Source organism: Mustela nivalis, assembly GCF_964662115.1.
Source record: "Mustela nivalis genome assembly, chromosome: 8".
Classification (NCBI taxonomy): domain Eukaryota; kingdom Metazoa; phylum Chordata; class Mammalia; order Carnivora; family Mustelidae; genus Mustela; species Mustela nivalis.
This window is the reverse complement of record NC_139027.1, coordinates 142,779,958-142,798,099: the sequence shown is the minus strand read 5'-3', so window position 1 is coordinate 142,798,099 and position 18,142 is coordinate 142,779,958. Positions and strand designations below refer to the sequence as shown.

The 18,142-nt window shown below is 61.5% G+C and overlaps 1 protein-coding gene across 3 annotated transcripts in view; it reads left to right on the top strand.

The window, feature by feature from the left end:
• Positions 1 to 13,445, top strand: part of YTHDF1 (YTH N6-methyladenosine RNA binding protein F1) — a 109,612-nt gene extending 96,167 nt beyond the window's left edge. The window contains exons 1-5 of one of the 3 annotated variants that reach the window (XM_082746462.1): positions 2,121 to 2,389; positions 2,542 to 2,566; positions 3,527 to 3,606; positions 9,197 to 10,711; positions 12,263 to 13,445. In XM_082746462.1, coding sequence (XP_082602588.1) covers positions 2,363 to 2,389; positions 2,542 to 2,566; positions 3,527 to 3,606; positions 9,197 to 10,711; positions 12,263 to 12,289 — 1,674 coding nt within the window. In that variant the 5' untranslated portion in view covers positions 2,121 to 2,362 and the 3' untranslated portion in view covers positions 12,290 to 13,445. Of the gene's footprint in view, positions 1 to 2,120; positions 2,390 to 2,529; positions 2,567 to 3,526; positions 3,607 to 9,196; positions 10,712 to 12,262 lie in introns of those variants that run through there. The other 2 variants (XM_082746464.1, XM_082746463.1) reach the window with 2 other exon arrangements.
• Positions 13,446 to 18,142: the final 4,697 nt, after the last annotated feature.

The window sequence follows — 18,142 nt, the reverse complement described above, 5'->3', positions numbered from 1 at the left end:
AAGATCCCCAGTCCCCTTGCCAGCTCCTCAGGGTGGAGACTGCTGCCTAACTCCCAGCACCCCACATAAGCAGGTGCTCAATTAACATTCATGGAATGAATGAGCCAATGAAGTAATTAAAAAGAGGTTTGGAAACTGTAAAACGCTAGACTCACAGGAGGTAACAGAAGGTTGCTTCCGGGGTGGGGGGCACACGTCTGGAGAACAGGAGCAGGTCTTTTGGGGATGAAACAGCTCTACAGAAAGCTCCGCAGAGACGGGGGTTTCCGGGAGACCCCTGCTCAGGAATATACTTGGAGTTTAGCTGAGGAGGTGACCAGAGCGCAAGACACTGGTGTGGGCGCTTTCATTACCCGCTGGGTGGACAGGTGTCCTTGTTTGCAGGCCCCCAAGGCCAGTTGTTGGGTGAGGGGCCTCCAGCCAGGTGGTGTCAGGCACTCAGGGCCACAGCCCTTGGGCCCCGCCCCCCAGCTTGGATGAATCTGCGCAGCCTCTTTTGGGAGCCACCTGCTGCGTCCGACACAGCCAGTCCACCCGGCACGTCATCCCACGGCAGCCTGAGCCTGAACAGCCCAGGGACGCCCTTGGGAGGGATGAGGGGAGCGGTGGGCGGTCCCTGACAGCTTCCGTGAGATGCAGAGCTGTGTGCGGGGCGCAAACCGACAGACCCACATGCACGTGTGCCGTCAGGGTGGAGGGCTACGGAGAGGGACTGCATGTGTCTCCCGCCTGTGCCTTCAAGAACCAAGATAATGTTTCACCTTACCACGAGCTGCCCATGGCCCCAGCGCAGCCTGGCCCTGCGGGACGCCGAGCCCTCTGCAGGGCAACAATCGCAGCTTCCTCTCGCCCTTGTGAGCAGCCTGACTTCTCCATCCTTAGGTCAGACAGGGCCCAGGGAGAACCAGTGACGAGCAATGGGGCGCAGCGGACTCCCCCATGGCCCACCCACCTGCCGGCACCATCTCTACCTCCCCCTGAAGCCGCCAGAGATGTTGTCTGGTACTCCGCTGATCCTGTCTCTCCGGCGCTGGTGCAGCTTCTGAGCCTGTCTTGGGATCCCACGATGACCCTAGCAGTCCCTATCCCACCTGCTTAGGGCCTAACCTGCCTGCTGGCGTCCCCCTTGGCCCTGCTTTGGGGAGATCCTCTGATGCCCACCTGCCTGGCTCCCTACCCTGAGCCAGCATTCTAGGCCTCTCTCCTTCAGCAGAGCCTGGGGTCTGTGAAGGTTACAGGAGTGCGCGGGAGGGCGGGCTGGAAGGAAAAGAGCAGGTTGGGAGCCAGGGTGGGGAGTGGCCACAGGGGCTCTGGAGCTGGGAGGCGGGTCCAGGCGGGGGGGGGGGGGGGGAGGGGGGGCTACGCTGAGGGGTGGGGTGAGTGAGGAATAGAACTGAACTCCTCCAGGGCTGTCCGTCTCCAAACGGAGACCAAAGGCCCCTTGTCCCTCCTGGACTAGGGCCCAGTGTGGGGCTGAACCCTCTTTTCCTCCCCGTGGTTAAATCGGGGTCCAGACTCTAACATGCAAACCCATGATGAACCGCGGAGACCCAAGAGAGCGCTGAAAAGCAGGACCCTCGCGGAGGCCCAAGCCAGGGTCCCCCGGGACAGCGGTTGCAGAAGGCGAGGACACAGACAAAACTTGGGAAGCGGGGAGGTGCAGCCCCAGCGGCTGCAGGGCGGCGCTCAGGGTGTCCCTCTGAGGGAGGTCTGCGGGGCGTCTGGGCGGGGCCGGAGGGTGGACCGTCGGGTCCGCCCTGCCGTGAGCGGCTTTAGGTAGGTGGCCGTGGTCCTACTCGCCGGCTCTGCTTCTTCAGACCTCGGGGATACGCACAGGGCGCCAGGGGCAGAGGCTGCAGGCGCTGGGCCCGGCAGGTGCACGCCCGACGAGGCCGCCCCCGCCCCCCGCCGCTTCCAGCTCTGCCGGGGGTGGCCCGGCAGGACGTCGCCCCCTGGACTCCCCGGGCTCGCCCCGCCCCCGCCGCGCGATACCAGGACCGGGGCGCGAGATCCATCCCGCCCGGCGGTGGCGCGCAGGCGCGGCGCGCGGCGGCCCGTCGGCGCTCCCGGCCTGCCCTGCGCGCGCTGACGTCGCGCAGCCTCGTCCCCGCCGCCGCCGCCGCCGCCATTGGAGTCGGCGCCTCGTCAGTGCGTCCCGTCCCGGCTCGCTGCCCTGCGCCGCGCCCCGCGAGCGGCCCGCGCGCCCGCCAGTCGCCGCCGCCGCCGCCGCCGCCCGGCCGGCGCCCGGGGAGGAGGCGGCGGGCCCGGGGCCGCGAGAGCGCGGGGGACGGGCCCGGCCTCGCGGGGAGGCCCGAGCCGGCGGCCGCCCGGGCCCCGCGCCGCGCCGGGCTGTTCATGAAGCATGTCGGCCGCCAGCGTGGACGCCCAGGTAGCGGGGCCGGGGCCGGGGCGCGGGGGCCGGGGCGCGGGGCCGGGGGAGCGCGCGCCCGCTGGGGCCGGAGCGCGCCGCAGGCCGGACGGCGCCCGTGAGTAACTCGGTGTTTCCCTCTCCCCCGTCCCGCGCCCCGGCCGGCGCCGCAGAGAGCGAAAGGACAAGACAATAAAGGTACGGCGGGCGGCGGGCGGGCGGGGCCGGTCCTGCGGCGGCGGCGGGCGGCGGGCGGGAGCCGCGGACCCCGCGCGGGGAGGCGAGGCCCGGGAAGGGCGTCCGGCCCCGGGAACTTGCTCCGTGTGCTTCCGGGAGCTGGAACCGGGCCGTCGCGTCTGCGGAGGGTCGACGGGGCTTCTCCGGGAGGAGCCGGGGCGCGGGCGGTTAGGGCGACCCCCTCGCGCCTCCCCCTGCAGGGGCGTGGGGCGGAGTGGGCGGAGGGGCGGGCGGCCGGGCTGCGGGCGCGGCGCGGCCCTGGGGCGCCCGGTCAGCCCTCGGCCAGCTGGGCCCCCGGCGGCCGCGGGCCTGGCTCTCTGTGTCCGCTCGCGCTGGGACGTTGTGGCTTCGGATAAGCCGCCAGCGCCCTGCGGGATCCCGTAAGTGACCCTTCGTGTCTGCGGGGCAGGGTGTGTCCTCGGGTGTAGCCAGACGCGGGCCCTCGCGCTTTAGGGTGGGGAGACGCCCGGGCTTCACTTCGGCGCTTTGCCTGTGTGGCTGAGCTCGCGGGCAGCGCGGGGAGCCGCGACCGGAGCTGGGTCCTCGCTGGGCTCCGCCGTCTCTGTCCCGCGCACGCAGGGGGCCTTTGGAAGCAGCGACCTCTCTTTGGCCCCGTAGTCCTCGCCGACCAGACCGTCTTTAGCAGAACCGGCTGCAGGTTCTCGCCGTGCGTGTGTCGGCACCGCTGTCTCGTCGCCTTCTTTCGACTTACGATGAAGTCTTTATCGGAAACACGGAAATCGCTCAAGTTGTGCATCGTCGTTGGGATTAGTTGTGTAGACGCCCGGGGATACCCATCGTGTTCCTTTTCAGTGGGAGCAATTTCTAGGAATTGATGGGCATCGACGTTACTATTGATCTCTGTGCTTAAAAGTCACTGTTTAAAATTCAGAGATAATATTTTTCAACTTCTCGTTCTAGTACAAAATGGTTCTTTGCATCAGAAGGATACGGTCCATGACAATGACTTTGAGCCCTACCTTTCTGGACAGTCAAATCAGGTGAGTTTTTTTTTTCAATAGCATGTTTCTGTTTTAGTTTTTATTGAGTTTTGTAACACACCTTTAGTGTTTCGTTTCCGACTTCGTTACCCTGACAACTGAGAAGCACAACATGAGGTACCGGAAAGACTGCGATGCCTCGCTCGGACGATAGCCTGGAGCTAAACATGGGGCTGCGGTGCTCTCCGGAGGGAGCAGTGACCCATGGGGACTGTGCGCCGGTGGACTTCTGTGGGCCTCGGCGTCGGGCGCCGGGACGCACTGCTCTTGATGGAGTGCGGTGTGCGTAGTTCTCTGGAACTTTCTGGTGAGCCAGTCTAGCTCTGGGCATTAGAACTGGGGTGTAGGAGAGCATCGAAGAACCAAGCTGTGGAGCCAGACTTTGGCTTTGGGTTCGAAGCGTCACCACTGACTCGGTGACAGTTCCTTAGGTGCCTTCCCTGTGCCTCAGGGACCTTTTCTGTGGCGCTGGCTGTGGTAACTGCTCATAGGATCGTGGGGCAGGTCGATGGGGCTGCGTGGAGCTCCGGTCCGTAGCTGTGTTGGCCCCGGGAGGTCACAGCTGCCGATCTTAGACACGCGGCACTCCGGATGCTTTGGACTGAAACATCTTTGGGGCGCGGTGTGTGTGTTGCAAGATGTTTAGCAGCCTTCCTGGCCTTCAACCCCACGACGCCTTTAGTAACCGACTGCCCTATACCCACACACCTGCGGGACAACCGAAAATGTCCCAGCATGTCTCCTGGGGGCCAGCTTGCCCTGGTTAAAGCCACCAGGCTCGTTGGAGTGTAGGTTTAAGCATGATGTCTACCACTTCTTAAACATACTGGGTTTGCTTTAGAATAAAACCAAGCTTTGCCTCTTTTTGCAGAGGAATAAGGTTATTCTGTCTCTTTTTTTTCTCGTCTGCTCTTGTCTAACGTGTCTTAGAACTTCTCTGCACCGATGTCCTGGTTGCATTGAGCAGATCAGTAGCAAAGGCACTCGGGAGACCCTTATAGAGCCTCCCCACCTCCCCTAAGAACCCGCCCCTTCTCTGGGCAGGACCAGGTGCTACAGAGGAGGCCTGCCCTGGCCTCCGTGAGGTATTGCTGGAGGTGATGGCAGGCAGTTAAATGAACTTGTTTTATTTTGGTGCCTTACTTTTTTGTCTGTGATTTGAATACCATGGCAGTAGCGTGTTCTGTTTTAACCAGAGAAAGGCAGTGGGGGTTGTTTCAAAGACACTTGAGAGGTTTGTAGAAGGCAGGAGCTTTCATGTTGTTTGGGAGGAGCCTTCGTTGGAAGTGGGGCAGATGATTTTCCGTCAGGACGGTGGTTCGGCTCTTTCACCCTGGGGAAACCAGTGCGAAGACCGTCGCAGGCCCGCGCTGCCGTGAACCGCCTCGAGACGGCCGCTGTGTGTCCTGGCTGTGAGGGTGCGGGGTTAACCAGCACATCGCTGTGGAGTAAATCTGTGTTCTTGACTGAGCACGGATTTCCGGAAACACCCACTGAAGGAGTGTGGGAAGCAGGTAACACGGGAGAGCTCTGAGATCCTGATTCTCCTGGTCCTCTTGTTCTTCGGGTGAAGAAACGGGGTCAGACAGGCCTGGTTTACCCGGTGGTGGGACCTGTTTGTGGCAGAGCTTGGTTCCCCACTGAGGGGTGGGGTGTGTCTCTCCCCGCACATGGCCAGGGCTCCTTTTGTGCTCGTTTGTCATTCCTTCCTTCGGTGGGGAGGCACCTTGCAGACGAGCCGCTGGGAATTGAGCCACGTCCAGTCCGGGACTCCGCTGGTGAAGATCCCTGCCGAGGGTAGCTCCCGCGTGCTGCTTCGCCGGGTCTCGGATCGGGGGTGCGCGTGCCGCCGAGCGAGGGAGAGAAGGTAGCGTGGGTGGCCGGGCGCGGTACCCCGCGCTGTGCTCGTCTTCAGCGAGGTGTCGATGCACGCTTGGCTGCACACGGGTAAAGGGTGCCGCTCTGCGAGGGGCTCTTCTGTGCACCCGTGCCTGGCCACCACGGTGAAGGCCATGCGTAGAGCTGGCAGCCCCCAGCACTTTGTGGTTTACTTAAACCCAGATGTTTGCAGTAGCAAGTTGGAGGCCCTTTCTGTTTTTGTGTTGAGGTGGTAAGACATGGGATGGTAGGACGTGGTTCAGAGCTGGCCTGTAAGGTGATTTAACTTGGAATGCCCTGAACAGAAGCGTCCCTGGGGCGGGTGATTTTTCCCAGAGGAAGGTCTCGGGACATTGTTTCTGCTGCGCTTTTATTCCTTCCTGATTGCCCCCAGGACCCTCCTGCATAGATGTAGCAGCGCGGGGTCCCCTTGTGTGCCGGGGAGCATGCACTAGTCAGTTTTAGGGAGAGGGAGGGAGAGCGCTGGGGAGCCGAGGGGCTCTGGGTGGGCATTGTGGGTGTGGGGCTTTGGGGGAAGGGCTCTGGTGGGATTCTGGGGAGGCGCTCTGGTGGGATTGTGGAGGAGGGGGCTCTGGGTAGGGTTCTGGGGGAGGGGCTCTGGGTTAAGGGTTCCGGAGGGGTTCTGGGTGGGATTCTGGGGGAGGGGCCGGGCAGCGCTGTGGGAGTTAAGAGCAGCTGGGACTGTGCTCAGGTTATACTCCGTCGTCAGCACATTGTTGGTCTGGTCACGTGGGACGGGGACAGAAAGGAGCAATGGTAAACTTCCGTAGTTTTTTTCAGCGACTTAGTTGTGCCGTCAGCGTCCAAGGACGTGTCCGCTTTCTAGCGGCGTTGTGTAAACGCTGCTGTTCGGAGCCTCAGTGCTGGTCGCTCGGTGCTGCTTTCGCTCGTCCTGGAGCACTCTTCTGGGAGGCCGTGCCGGCCGGCCGCCCTGCACAGGAGGCCTGCTCTGCACTCGGAGCGGACCTCCTGAGTGCTGGTGGGGGTGCTTCAGGGTCAGGGTGTCCTGCGCGGTCCGCATCTCTTCGTGGACCTGGGTGAACCGGCTCTCAGAAGTCCTCTCATGGTTAACTTGGTGCCTCCTTAGTGCTTTTCCTGGCGCGTCTGTCCGGTCTGGAGAGGTGTTCGGTTTGTAGAAGACAAACTTGTCTTGAAAATGGTGCTCAGCTGTCGCCCAGGGTTTCCGGCAGCTTTGGGGGGGTCTCACCCGGTCGCACAAAGCCAGGCTACACCGACGCCCTGTCGGCGGCCCACGTCACGGGACAAGCCCATGAGCTCCTTGGTTCGTGCCAGTGGCTTGCTCTGTGGTAGGCTTGGGTGACGGGAGGGACCGGTGAGGAGCGTGTGGTCTTGTGTGCCGTGGCCTCCAGCGATGCCAGCCAGTCAGTGGGGACATCACGGAGTGCGACTGGCAGAGCCCATGGGGATCTTCGTGGACTTCTTGTTGTCTCCTTGCTCAGAACCATGTGTCTTGAGCTGAGACAGAGGCAGACGTCCTCTGTGCCAAACCGTGCTCCACGCACACAGCCCCACCAGCGAGGACCTGCAGCCACGGTCCTCTGGTGCAGGGACACACGCAGCTGGACTGGCATCCGTAGGGCCTCTGCCATGTGCACCTGCTGGGCCTCAGCTGCGTGCCCTGTGCCCGGGTCCCTTTGATCCTTCCCTGTTTACATAATTTACTCAAGCTTCAGTTTTGGTCATTTAGAACGAGTTTCTTTCTTTCTTTCTTTTTAGTGTGGTTCTCTTATTATTAAGTGTGGAAAAGTTTGAATTTTAGAATAGATGATTTTCTTTTATGGTTTTTTAGCGGAGATGACATAGGGCTAACGGTCACGGACTTCTGGAGGGCTCTCTTGTTTATTATTTTGGACGGGGCCTCAAGGAGGCACCCGAAGTGCCCAGCACTTGGCCGTGTCCTTCCTTCTGTTGCCTGATTTTGCCCTGAAGACGTGTCAGCCTCTTTTTTGAGGTCGTGTCTTCTACCAAAGGCTATGATGAGAGGTCTCGTGTGTGAGAACATCGGTCGGGGAGGTGCTTTTACCTTGTGCTTGCAGAGATGTGTTGCGTGGCCGGCGTGCTGAGGGGAAGCCTGGAGTGTGTGCCGCACCTGCAGCCCCGGTGCCCAGACTTTGCGTGGGCAGCCCCGGTGTGCAGCGCAGAGTAGGTTGCGTGCTTGGTGTCAGCTAGCCAGGCTGAGCCGCGGCCGGGTGGCAGCACGTCTGTCGGGAGCAGGTGTTCTGGGCTGCATCTGGATGGGTCTGGGGTGAGGCCCCGTCAGTAGGGGGTCACCTTCGTAAGCAAGTGGAACGTCAGGTTCGCTGGCAGCCAGGGGGCTGGGTCACCTCTGTCACGTGTTGTGCCGTGACTGCTGGGGGCCCAGCCTGTTCTCCATAGGGTTCTCTGGGGGGTCTGCTGAGTCACTCCACATTGCCACTGCAGGGAGGCGGAGGGGCTCGCTTGTCTGGTACTCCAGCCCCCACCCTCTGGCTGCCTGAGCCCAGCTCCCTCCTCAGTGGGTCCCTGGGACCGGAGTGGCAGCAGACACCTTGTGCCAGCTGGGCCGGCAGGTCTGCGCACCTGAAGATTGGTGTGGGGTTGGAGGAGGAGGTCTTTGGCCAGCGATCTCCATGTAGAACCTTCTGGTATTTGGGATGGAAGGAAGCGGGGAGGGTGGGGACCAGTCAGAAGATGGGGTCACAGACTAGGAAGTGTGCTGCTGTCCCCTCCTCTGATTTTCCTTTACAGGCTTCCCACTCTTGGGTCAGCTGCCTTGGGCAGGAAGCTTCCCCCCCCTACCCTGAACACTCTTCAGGAAACCATTTAAGTCACCAACGGTGGCCTGGCCTGGGAGGTCCAGTTCTGGCCAGACCACCAGTGAATCTCCCCAAGGAGGCGCCTTGTCAGAACTGCTGACCCCGGGTATAAATCTGTGCCTTGGGCCGGCTTCCGGAGACTCTGAGAGGAGTCCCTGTTGCGTCAAGGGGTGGTTCGGCTGCCGCACAGGTGTTCCCTGTGTCCAGGACTCCAGCTTGGTTGGAGCTCGAGACAAGGGGCTCTCCAGCTCAGAGCAGGCAGGACACGGAGCTGGCGAAGGAGCTGCCAGAGCCACTCTGAGAGCCCAAGGCGCCGGCCAGGACAGGGTGGGGCCGTGAGATGGTGAGACCCCTCCGGACTCAGAAGAGGGGGTGGGAGGGAAGGGTGTCGCACGCGGGTCGGGTCTGCTTGGGTGCGTTGAGCGGTACGAGGGCTTGCGACCAGGTTGTGGGGCAAGTCTCCCTGCGCACCCCAGCTTGTCCTGTGGCTCAAACCTCTCGTTGCCCGTTGGAGGCCATTTTCACCTGCTGTGCTGCCTGTGCTGCTGGCGTGCGGGTCCGCATCATTGCCAGTCGGATGGGGTTGTGCCTCTCTCTGGGATCCTTTAGGTTTAAACCGTCCACTCCTTGAGGGGAGAGGGGGGTTCCTGAGTGGGCCGCAGACAGCCCATGGTAGAGTGCTGAGCCTGGTCACGTCGCCTGGACCCAGAACAGGTGGCCACCAGGCCTCTCTGTTCTGGCTTTGTTCTCAGTCGGTGCTCTGGGCCTCCCTGTTGGCAGTGACAGTGCTCCAGAGTCAGCGGTGCCCACGCAGGCAGTCCGCACCGGGGCGCGTCTCCAGAGCCATCTAACGTTTCCTGTGCTTGTCTCCCCAGAGTAACAGTTACCCGTCCATGGCGGACCCTTACCTGTCCGGCTTTTACCCGCCGTCCATCGGGTTCCCGTACTCGCTCAGTGAAGCGCCCTGGTCTACTGGAGGAGACCCTCCCATCCCGTACCTCACCACCTACGGACAGCTCAGCAACGGAGACCATCATTTCATGCACGATGCTGTTTTCGGGCAGCCCGGGGGCCTGGGGAACAACATCTACCAGCACAGGTTTAATTTTTTCCCTGAAAACCCTGCTTTCTCAGCTTGGGGGACGAGTGGGTCACAGGGCCAGCAGGCGCAGAGCCCCGCATACGGGAGCAGCTACACTTACCCGCCGAGCTCTCTGGGCGGCACGATTGTGGACGGGCAGACGGGCTTTCACGGCGACACTCTCAGCAAGGCCCCTGGAATGAACAGCCTGGAGCAGGGCATGGTGGGCCTGAAGATTGGGGATGTCACCACCTCTGCCGTCAAGACTGTCGGGTCGGTCGTTAGCAGCGTGGCGGTGACTGGTGTCCTTTCTGGCAACGGTGGCACAAATGTAAATATGCCGGTCTCGAAGCCGACCTCGTGGGCTGCCATCGCCAGCAAGCCGGCAAAACCACAGCCGAAAATGAAAGCGAAAAGCGGACCTGTGATTGGGGCCGCCCTGCCCCCTCCGCCGATAAAGCACAACATGGACATCGGCACGTGGGACAGTAAGGGGCCCCCGCCCAAGGCTCCGGCCCCCCAGCCCGCCCCCCAGCCCGCCCCCCAGCACCAGCTGGCTGCGCAGCCTCTTCCCACCCAGCCTCCCCCGTCGGCCCAGCCGCAGCATCCGAACCCTCAACTTCCGCCCCAAACCCGCTGGGTTGCCCCTCGCAACAGAAGCGCGGCGTTTGGGCAGAGCGGAGGGGCTGGCGGCGACGGCGGCGCTGCTGGAACCGTGCAGCCTAGCTCTGCCCCCGCCGCGGAGTCGCACCCTGTTCTTGAGCAGCTAAAAGCCGCCCACAGCTACAACCCGAAGGAGTTCGACTGGAACCTCAAAAGCGGGCGCGTGTTCATCATCAAGAGCTACTCAGAGGACGACGTGCACCGCTCCATCAAGTACTCGATCTGGTGCAGCACCGAGCACGGCAACAGGCGCCTGGACGGGGCCTTCCGCGCCGCTGGCAGCAGGGCGCCCGTGTACCTGCTCTTCAGCGTCAACGGCAGCGGGCACTTCTGCGGGCTGGCGGAGATGAAGTCGCCCGTGGACTACGGCGCGAGCGCGGGGGTTTGGGCTCAGGACAAGTGGAAGGGCAAGTTTGACGTGAAGTGGATTTTCGTCAAGGACGTGCCCAACAACCAGCTCCGGCACATCAGACTGGAGAACAACGACAACAAGCCGGTCACCAACTCCCGCGACACCCAGGAGGTGCCCTTAGAAAAAGCCAAGCAAGTGCTGAAGATCATCGCGTCCTACAAGCACACGACCTCCATCTTTGACGACTTTTCGCACTACGAGAAGCGCCAGGAGGAGGAGGAGGTGGTGCGCAAGGTGCGTCTGGCTTCCCCGTGCCGGGGCTCAAAGTCGGGGTCCCAGGCCTGGTCACCAGCAGTGACGGGGATGTGGGTGTCACCGTGTGACCTCCCTGGTCTGAGAGGACGTCGTGGTTGGGACCACAGTGCACACCTCTGTCAGGGACTCTCAGGAGCGGTATTTGGCACGGGGTAGGCCAGCCGCGGGGGCTGCAGACCCTGCCCTCCGTGGGCCGGAAGGGCTGCTCCAGAGGCTGTTGCTTCCTTCTCCCTCGAAAACCCCGTGTCTTAGTCTTGAACTCGGCGTCCCGGTGGTAAGGAGGGGTCCGGGCTGGGAAGGTCTGCAGTGCGGGCGTTTGCTAGCTGCGAGTTCGCGCCGGGAGCCCGGAGTGCAGGCCTCGCGGCGGGCGGGGACACCGGCTCTGTCTCCCGCCCCGTGACGGGGAGCGTCCTGAGCCGGGGCTGGTGGAGGCCGCTGGAGGGCCTCTGTGGTGCCGGAGGAGAACAGGGCTCAGAGGCCCGTGACCTGGCTCCGCAGTGGGGCGAGTGAGGACAGCGGAGCACACCTCGTGAAGCCGGTTTGTCTGAGAGCGCTCGTCCCCATTCGTCACGCTTTTCTGCTATTAAAACATCGTTTTTTTAATTAAATGTCCGTTGAGAGTAGACGGGTTTGCGGCCTGTTCTAGCTGGAGCCCCGTGCCGGGCGTGGATGACGGGACTCCCAGTGCCGTCTGCAGTTTCCGAAGCCGCACTGGCCACGGCGGCTCGTGGCTGGTAAGACGTGAACGGGAGTGCTCCCTCCTTCCTCGGTGTGGAGGAGAGAGGGGCTTGTCATTTCTTCGTTAGTGAGAATCTGTTTTAAGTCTTTGGGCACAAGCTAAAACAGCTGAACTGCGGACTTGACAGGGATAGGGCAGAAGTCATTGGTAGTAAGCTGAAGACCCTTAGTGGGTTTCTGGCAGTGGCCGCGGGTGGCCGTGGTTTATCTTAGGTCCTGTGGCGCCTCGGGTCTTTTCCCGAAGCTCACTGGGTTCCGGATGTTGTGTGAGGTTAGGGGTAACTTTCTGTCCGTCACCCGGTTTGTGTTTTAAAGTCGGAGGGTCCTAAAGGTACATTAGCGAGGGGGTTTTGGGAAGAGGAAGTCTTAAGTTGGTCTGTGGGATCCTGCCTGCGGCTTCGAGCTGTCCCCCAGTAAGCTCGAGAGAGGTTTGAACTGCGGCCAGCGCGCTGCTGCTCAGCCCCGTGGGTCCGTGTCTCAGGCTGATTTTACTTGCAGCGTCGTGAGGAGGGGCCGACGGGGCTTCTGACCCTATCGGTGGGACGCCAGACAGGCCGACGTGGGGCCACGTGGGTCTGTGCCTGGTGGGGGCCGCCTGGCCAGAGGGGCCTCGCCTGCAGCAGGCAGACGCCGTGGGTGGGTGGCGTTCAGAGGCCCAGTCCCCCCTGCTGCCGTGGCCTGGCCGGTGCCAGCGGGGTGCGCCAGTCCGGGGCCGGGCAGCCTGGGACCTCGTTTCTGAGGGAGTGTCCGTGGCCGGTCACGCAGTTTGTTAAACTCTTGTTCTTTCCGCAGGAACGACAGAATCGAAACAAACAGTAAGGATGAGCCAGCTTCTGTGTTCTGACGCTGGACCGGAAGAGTTGAAGGGAACACGTGCTTGGTGCTGTCGTCTTGTGCAGGGCCCGACTTGTTGCGTCTTCACGGCCTTTGTCTTTTATTTTTGCCCCGATGGATCTGCGTGCGTTCGTGTTTTTCTATGTGTTACAGTATCACAGAGCTCACTAATAGAGGAGTGTGTTTTCCGCTTACCGGTCAGACCCGGCATGAAACACAAGCGTCCTTCACGGCAGAACGTCCCAAAGGTCCTGTTGTCATTCGGCAGAAGTTATGTTCTTGCTCCGAAGAGTCACTGTCATTTAACGTCTTTATAGGGACTTCTTTGTCACCTTTCTTACTTTCTAGCAAACACGAGAAACCGTGGCTTGTTTTGTCATTTTCCTGCGTTCTGTTAAAATACTTTTCAAAAATGCTGAAATCAACTTCATCCGGCCGGTTTGCCATTTTTATTACCCATTGTCTGTCTGAAATGCTAGTCTGTCCACTTGATTTTTCTACTTAGAAAGATAGATTTGAGTTTTTCAGATTCGGTGAGCATGCTGTGTTGGCGCGGAGTGTCAGGCCCCTCCTGGCTCCTCGGCCCGGCGGGGCAGACGGAGGGGGAGGGGGCGGCTGGCGGGGGGTCGGGCTCAGCGGTCTGCGGGCTCAGCTGCGTGTGGCCGCCCCAGCCCCCCGCTCTGCACCTGCGGATCCCGGTGCCCTCCTGAGTTTGCCCACGAGGCCGAGCTTCACACGTAGGAGCTGCTGGGATAGCTGGTGCTGTGGTGGGGTTTAAAAAAAGCAAACAACAAATCCTTTGAGGAATTGAATTTGCTGTTCTGTGTTGTGTAATGAGGGACCCTGAAGAGCTCGCTGCCGCCCAGAGTCTGACTTGGAGCACGAAAACAGTGCTCACGCCCGTCGTTCTGGCACAGTCTGCGCCCGCCCGTCGGAGGGGATCCGACTGTTGGAGAGCAGGTACCTTCTGGAACCTATTTACTCCAAAAGACCCTCTCGGTCAAAGCGCAAGCCGTATTGTTTAGACTTGTATTGAGAACCCGGCACTCCGAGCTGTTGCCGGCCGCACGGAGTCACGGACAACGTCGGATAACTTTCCTCTGGAGAATACAAGCCTTAATAAACAATACCTATTTAGCAAGTCTGCTGTCCTGTGGTTCTTCACCCCCACCCGACGGGCGAGGTCTCGCTCGGTCGCGTGGGTGACGCTGGTCTCTCGTCTGCGGCAGGGAGCCCGTCGTCTCCGGAAAGCGAACACCGTCCTGACCTCACTCACCTGCGCTGTGCTCTGTGGGGGAGTTCAGAGGAACGTTTTTCTCTGTTTCTTCTTCCTTTTTCTTTTTCTTTCTTTCTTTTCGATTTTCTTCAGCCCAACATGGGGCTTGAACTCAGGACCCAGAGATTACTTGTTGCGTGCCCCGTGGGCCGAGCCAGCCGGGAGCCTCTTGAAGGTCCAGTTCTCACTCAGAGTTTGTAGCCCCTCGGCGCACTGCGAGCCTTTCCAGGCACAAGCCGAGTTGCGGGAGGTCTGTGCGCGTCCTCCGTCCGCTGGATGCCGGCACCGACCTTCTTCTGCCCCGGCCGCCCGCGCAGACCCCAGCGCGCTCCCGAGTCCGCTCCCGCGTCGGGAAGTTGAATGCTTGGGCTGCCTGGGTGGCTCGTCGGTCTGCCTGAGTGTACGTCTGCATTCGGCTCAGGTGGGGTTCCGGGGCCTGGGATCGGGCCCCGCGTCGGTCTCCCCGCTCGGCGGAGAATCTGCTTCCCCCTCTCCGCCCCGCTCATGCTCTCTCTCGCGCTCTCTGTCTCTGTCTTTTTCAAATAAAATCTCTTTTTTTAAAAAAAGTTTAATTCTTAATTTGTTTTATTGTTGTGGTAAAATTTACAGGTGCACAAACCTCAAGAGTTTTGAAGTTTGAGATGGGAGTAAGGACACGGGACGTGAACAGCACCGCGGAACACTTTCTCGTGTGCTCTCACGGGTGCGCCCCGCGGGGACACGGTGGTCCATGGGAGGGCGTGGCGGGTGAGCACAGGACGTCCAGCCTGGCTCCCTGGCAGGTTGAGCCGGAGGTTTCACGCTCCCCAGCTGGTGAGTGTTCTGCCCATAGCAGTGCAGCTCTGTTTGCTCAGAAGGACTTCTCGGACTTTGTCTTGGAAAGTGCACATCAGGCCTTGGGGGCTGTTTTCTTCCGTGGGCTTGGCCGTCCGACTCCGTTAAAGGTTAGGCGGTCCCTAGCCGAGCTGACTGGCTAAGTAGTGTCCCCGCCTTCAGCTGGGGGCGAAGCAACAGAGGGTCCAGGGCTGTCACAGGCCAGATGTTCATCCCCAAGGAGCAGAGGCTGGGATGGCCACTCCTGTTGGTCTAATGAGATCAGTTCCTTACATGTCACCTAGTCGGGAGGCTCCCTCCAAACCCTGCTGGCCAGGCTGGCCCCCGGGAGCAGAAGTCAGGGGCTGCCTCCCACGCTAGCTCTCGAGAGAGGAAACCACATCCGAGGAAGGAGAGAAGGTGTGTCGTGGCCGGGGAGGGTTGTAGGGACGCATGCAGTTCTAAGCAGGACAGGTTTTGCTTATAAAGGGCTGTGTGGCAGGAGCATTTGCCCCCTAAGGCCAATCAGGTCAGCTCTACCTTTTACTCAAAGGCACACCCACAGGTGGCTCTTCTGTCTGGGCATTTAGCTGATGAGAGGGAGTCCTGGAGGGTGCCAGGTAGACCTGCCTGCGGGGGGCTCCTCCTGCTGGGGGCTCCTCCGGCTGGGGTCCTGTGCTGCCTGGTGCCTCAGGGCCTGAGTCGAGGCACTCCTCTCACTCGGGCAAGAGGAAGGCAGGTCACTAGCTTTGTTTCCTGGTTGTGGGCAGGGAGGGGGTGCTTGTTGGGCCTGTGTCGGCGAGCGCGGTGGGTGTTGGCAGGGTCCTGGGGCCCGCACAGCGGTTGCGCAGATGAACTTCATCCCCCTCCTCCCTGGGCTCCCCCTGCCTGTTCTCTGTGCCCCATCACCTGTCGGTCAGCTTGTAGTTAAGATCGGCGTGTTCGGGTTTTTTCCCCCAAACCAATGTGTTAGAAAAGGTATTTGAACAGCTGTCCTCTGTGACATTTTTACTGAGGGGGGTTCTTTTTCCAGTTGGGAACACCCAGTGGCCTGTCTCAGAGTCCCTCTTTGTTTACTGGAAAGCCTCCCCCCGCCCATGCCCCTGGAAGAGAGTCTGGGTGAAGATGCGACAGTAGTGGCCGCTCACCGGGAAGTGACTTTGGATTCCTCCTTCCCTGGCAGCCAGGCACAGGCTTCAGTGCTCCCTGGACCGGGGCGGGGGGGGGTGTCAGCCCTGCACACTGATGGGGTCTCCTCCCGCATGCACCACCTGCCCTTGCACGAGAAGAGCCAGTAACAGGCTTGGGCTGTGCCCTGCGAAGTGACCTTCCTGGAGGGCAGCTCTGGGAGTGACCTGCGAGGTGCCCCGGCCTGCTGGCAGCTCAGGGCACGAGGGACGTCTCCGAGCAAGTTCTCGAGGTCTTGCGAGGCCACACTCTGGATCTCCCGGGCGGTTTGTGGCCCCCTCCAAGAGTACAGTCTGCCCTGAGTCAGAGTGACCAACCTCTGCCAACAGCTGCACACACCGCACATACACACACCCACATACGTGCATACACCCTGGTGGGGTGACCCCAGCTCCTCATCCCCTTCCTGCCGGCTCTGAGGCCTCCAGGCGGACTTGGGCTGTCCAAGATTGGGCTGTCAGCTGGAGGCGGACATGACAGGGTGCCCTGGAGCTGTGGTGTCCCATGCAAGGTTGACGCAAACACCCACGGGCCATGCCCCTGGGAGAGGGCTTTCCTTGCAAGTGGCGGGCTCCCGTGCCGCAGGCCTGGCCCGCTGAGTGTGGGCGGAGGAGCTGGGGCTGCGTTTCTTGTTTCAGACTTTTTATTTGGAGTAACGACCAGTTTACAGAAGAGTCGCAGGAGCAAGGATGGTGCACGGCCTTTGACCGGATTTGCTCATTGGCGTTTCGCCCCGTTTCCTTGATCCTGTGCTTCCTGTGAGTGTGCGTGTGTGTGTGGGGTCTGTATGTGGATGTGGGTGTGCAGGTGTGTTGTATGTGTATATCCAGAGGTACAGGGGTGCAGGTGTGTATGCACGTATGTGGGTGCGTGTATGTGCGGTGTGTGCAGGTGTGTGTGCAGGGTGTGCGTGTGTGCACATTTGGGGCACTGTTGGAGGTCTGCAGTGGGTCTAGCACCCACGCACTCCAGTGTGGCTTTGACCACAGCTCGTCAGGCTCTTGAGTGTGGCAGCTGTGACTCACTTGGGCTCCGTCTGACCCTAGTTTGGTCATTAACGCGACAGTGTCCTGCACCACTCTGGAGAGCGGAGGAAGCTTTTGGGGCCAGGCTCTTATGCTGTGTCTGGACAAAGCCTCGAGGTCAGCACCCCACTGCCCCCCCCACCCCCTGCTCTGGAAGAGGACACCCCACACGCACAACCTTGCAGGCCTGATGGGGAGGCCCTAGGGTGCCTTCCAACCCTTGCAGTGCTCCTTGCGTGGCTGGTCCCTCGGCGGCGGCCTCTGCAGACGTAGGAGGTCACGGGCAGCAGGCGATGGCTGTCCCAGGTCCAGTGCACTGGGAGTGCGTCTCTGGCCAGGGAAGCCTTGCCTGGTTGACCTCTGGAAGTGAATGCGGGTTTAGCCTGGGGACCGTTACGGAGAGAGGGGGGCACCTGCTGGCAGAGATAGGTGCCAGGGGTCCCAGGGCTGGTCTGCCGGAGTGCTGATGCCAGGAGCATGCCCCCTTCCTTTTCACCTGGGCACGCAAAAGGCTGCTGCTTACCGGGCAGCTGGCAGCACTACAGAGCCCTTCCTGCGGGCGGAGGGTGGCTAACTGCAGGCGTGCCCTAGCTGGCACTGAGCCCCGGCTCGCGGGAGCCGTCATCTGAGTGGTGTCCCCAGGGACAGCTGTCCTCTGCAGCCCCACTGTGGGTTTCGGGGATGTGGTGTGGGCGGGAGGACTGCTCCCTGCCTCCTGTCTGGGCGTGGTGCAGGTGCGGTTCTCCTGCCGCCCTGGGAGGATGAGGTGCTGTGCTTCGTGCCTGAGTCCTGTGACAGTCCCACCAAGGCCAGGGGGACAGTGCCTGTGGTTCCTCCCTTACGGCTGGCCAAATGGCACCCTCTGCACATCTCCCCTCTCCCCTGGACTGATGCGTGGCGCAGGCACCTGAATCCTGTCACCACACGGCGTCGGTCTGTGCCTTCTTGCAGGGCTCTTCCCTCCCCTCCCCCTGAAGCCCTAATGTCACTGGAAACTGGAACTCAGCCCCTGGGGCTCTAGCCATCAGTGGCCTTCAAGGGAACAGAGGTTGGTGACATGGTCCCTTGCCACCGAGGACCACTGGGCCAGCTGGGGGACGAGCCGCTTCCAGGGACCACAGAGTGTCAGAGAGAGCCGAGGGCGGCTGCTGCTGCAGCAATGCCAGAGGAAGAAGGGGGCAGTGTGGGTGGGGGCTGGGCTGGGAGGTCTTCCCGAGCAGACCAGAATGCAGGAGGAGCCAGGGCTGTGAACTGCTCAGCGCCCCGGGGCAGGGGGGCCGGAAGTCTCTGGTCTCCCCGGCAGGGATGGGTAGGGGAGCTTGTGGGGCAGAGCACCTGAGCCCGTACCTGGGGGCTTGGGGGTGGGGGTGTATGAGTGCGGCTGGGGAGCGGCGGGCGACTAAGCACCTGCAGCAAGAGGTCAGGAGTGGGCAAGGGCACCGGGTCGTGGTCCGAGAGGGACGTGGTCAGCGCAGCAGGTGAGGAGGCCACAGCTGGAGGGCTGTGCACAAGCTGCAGGGCACCGGGTCGTGGTCC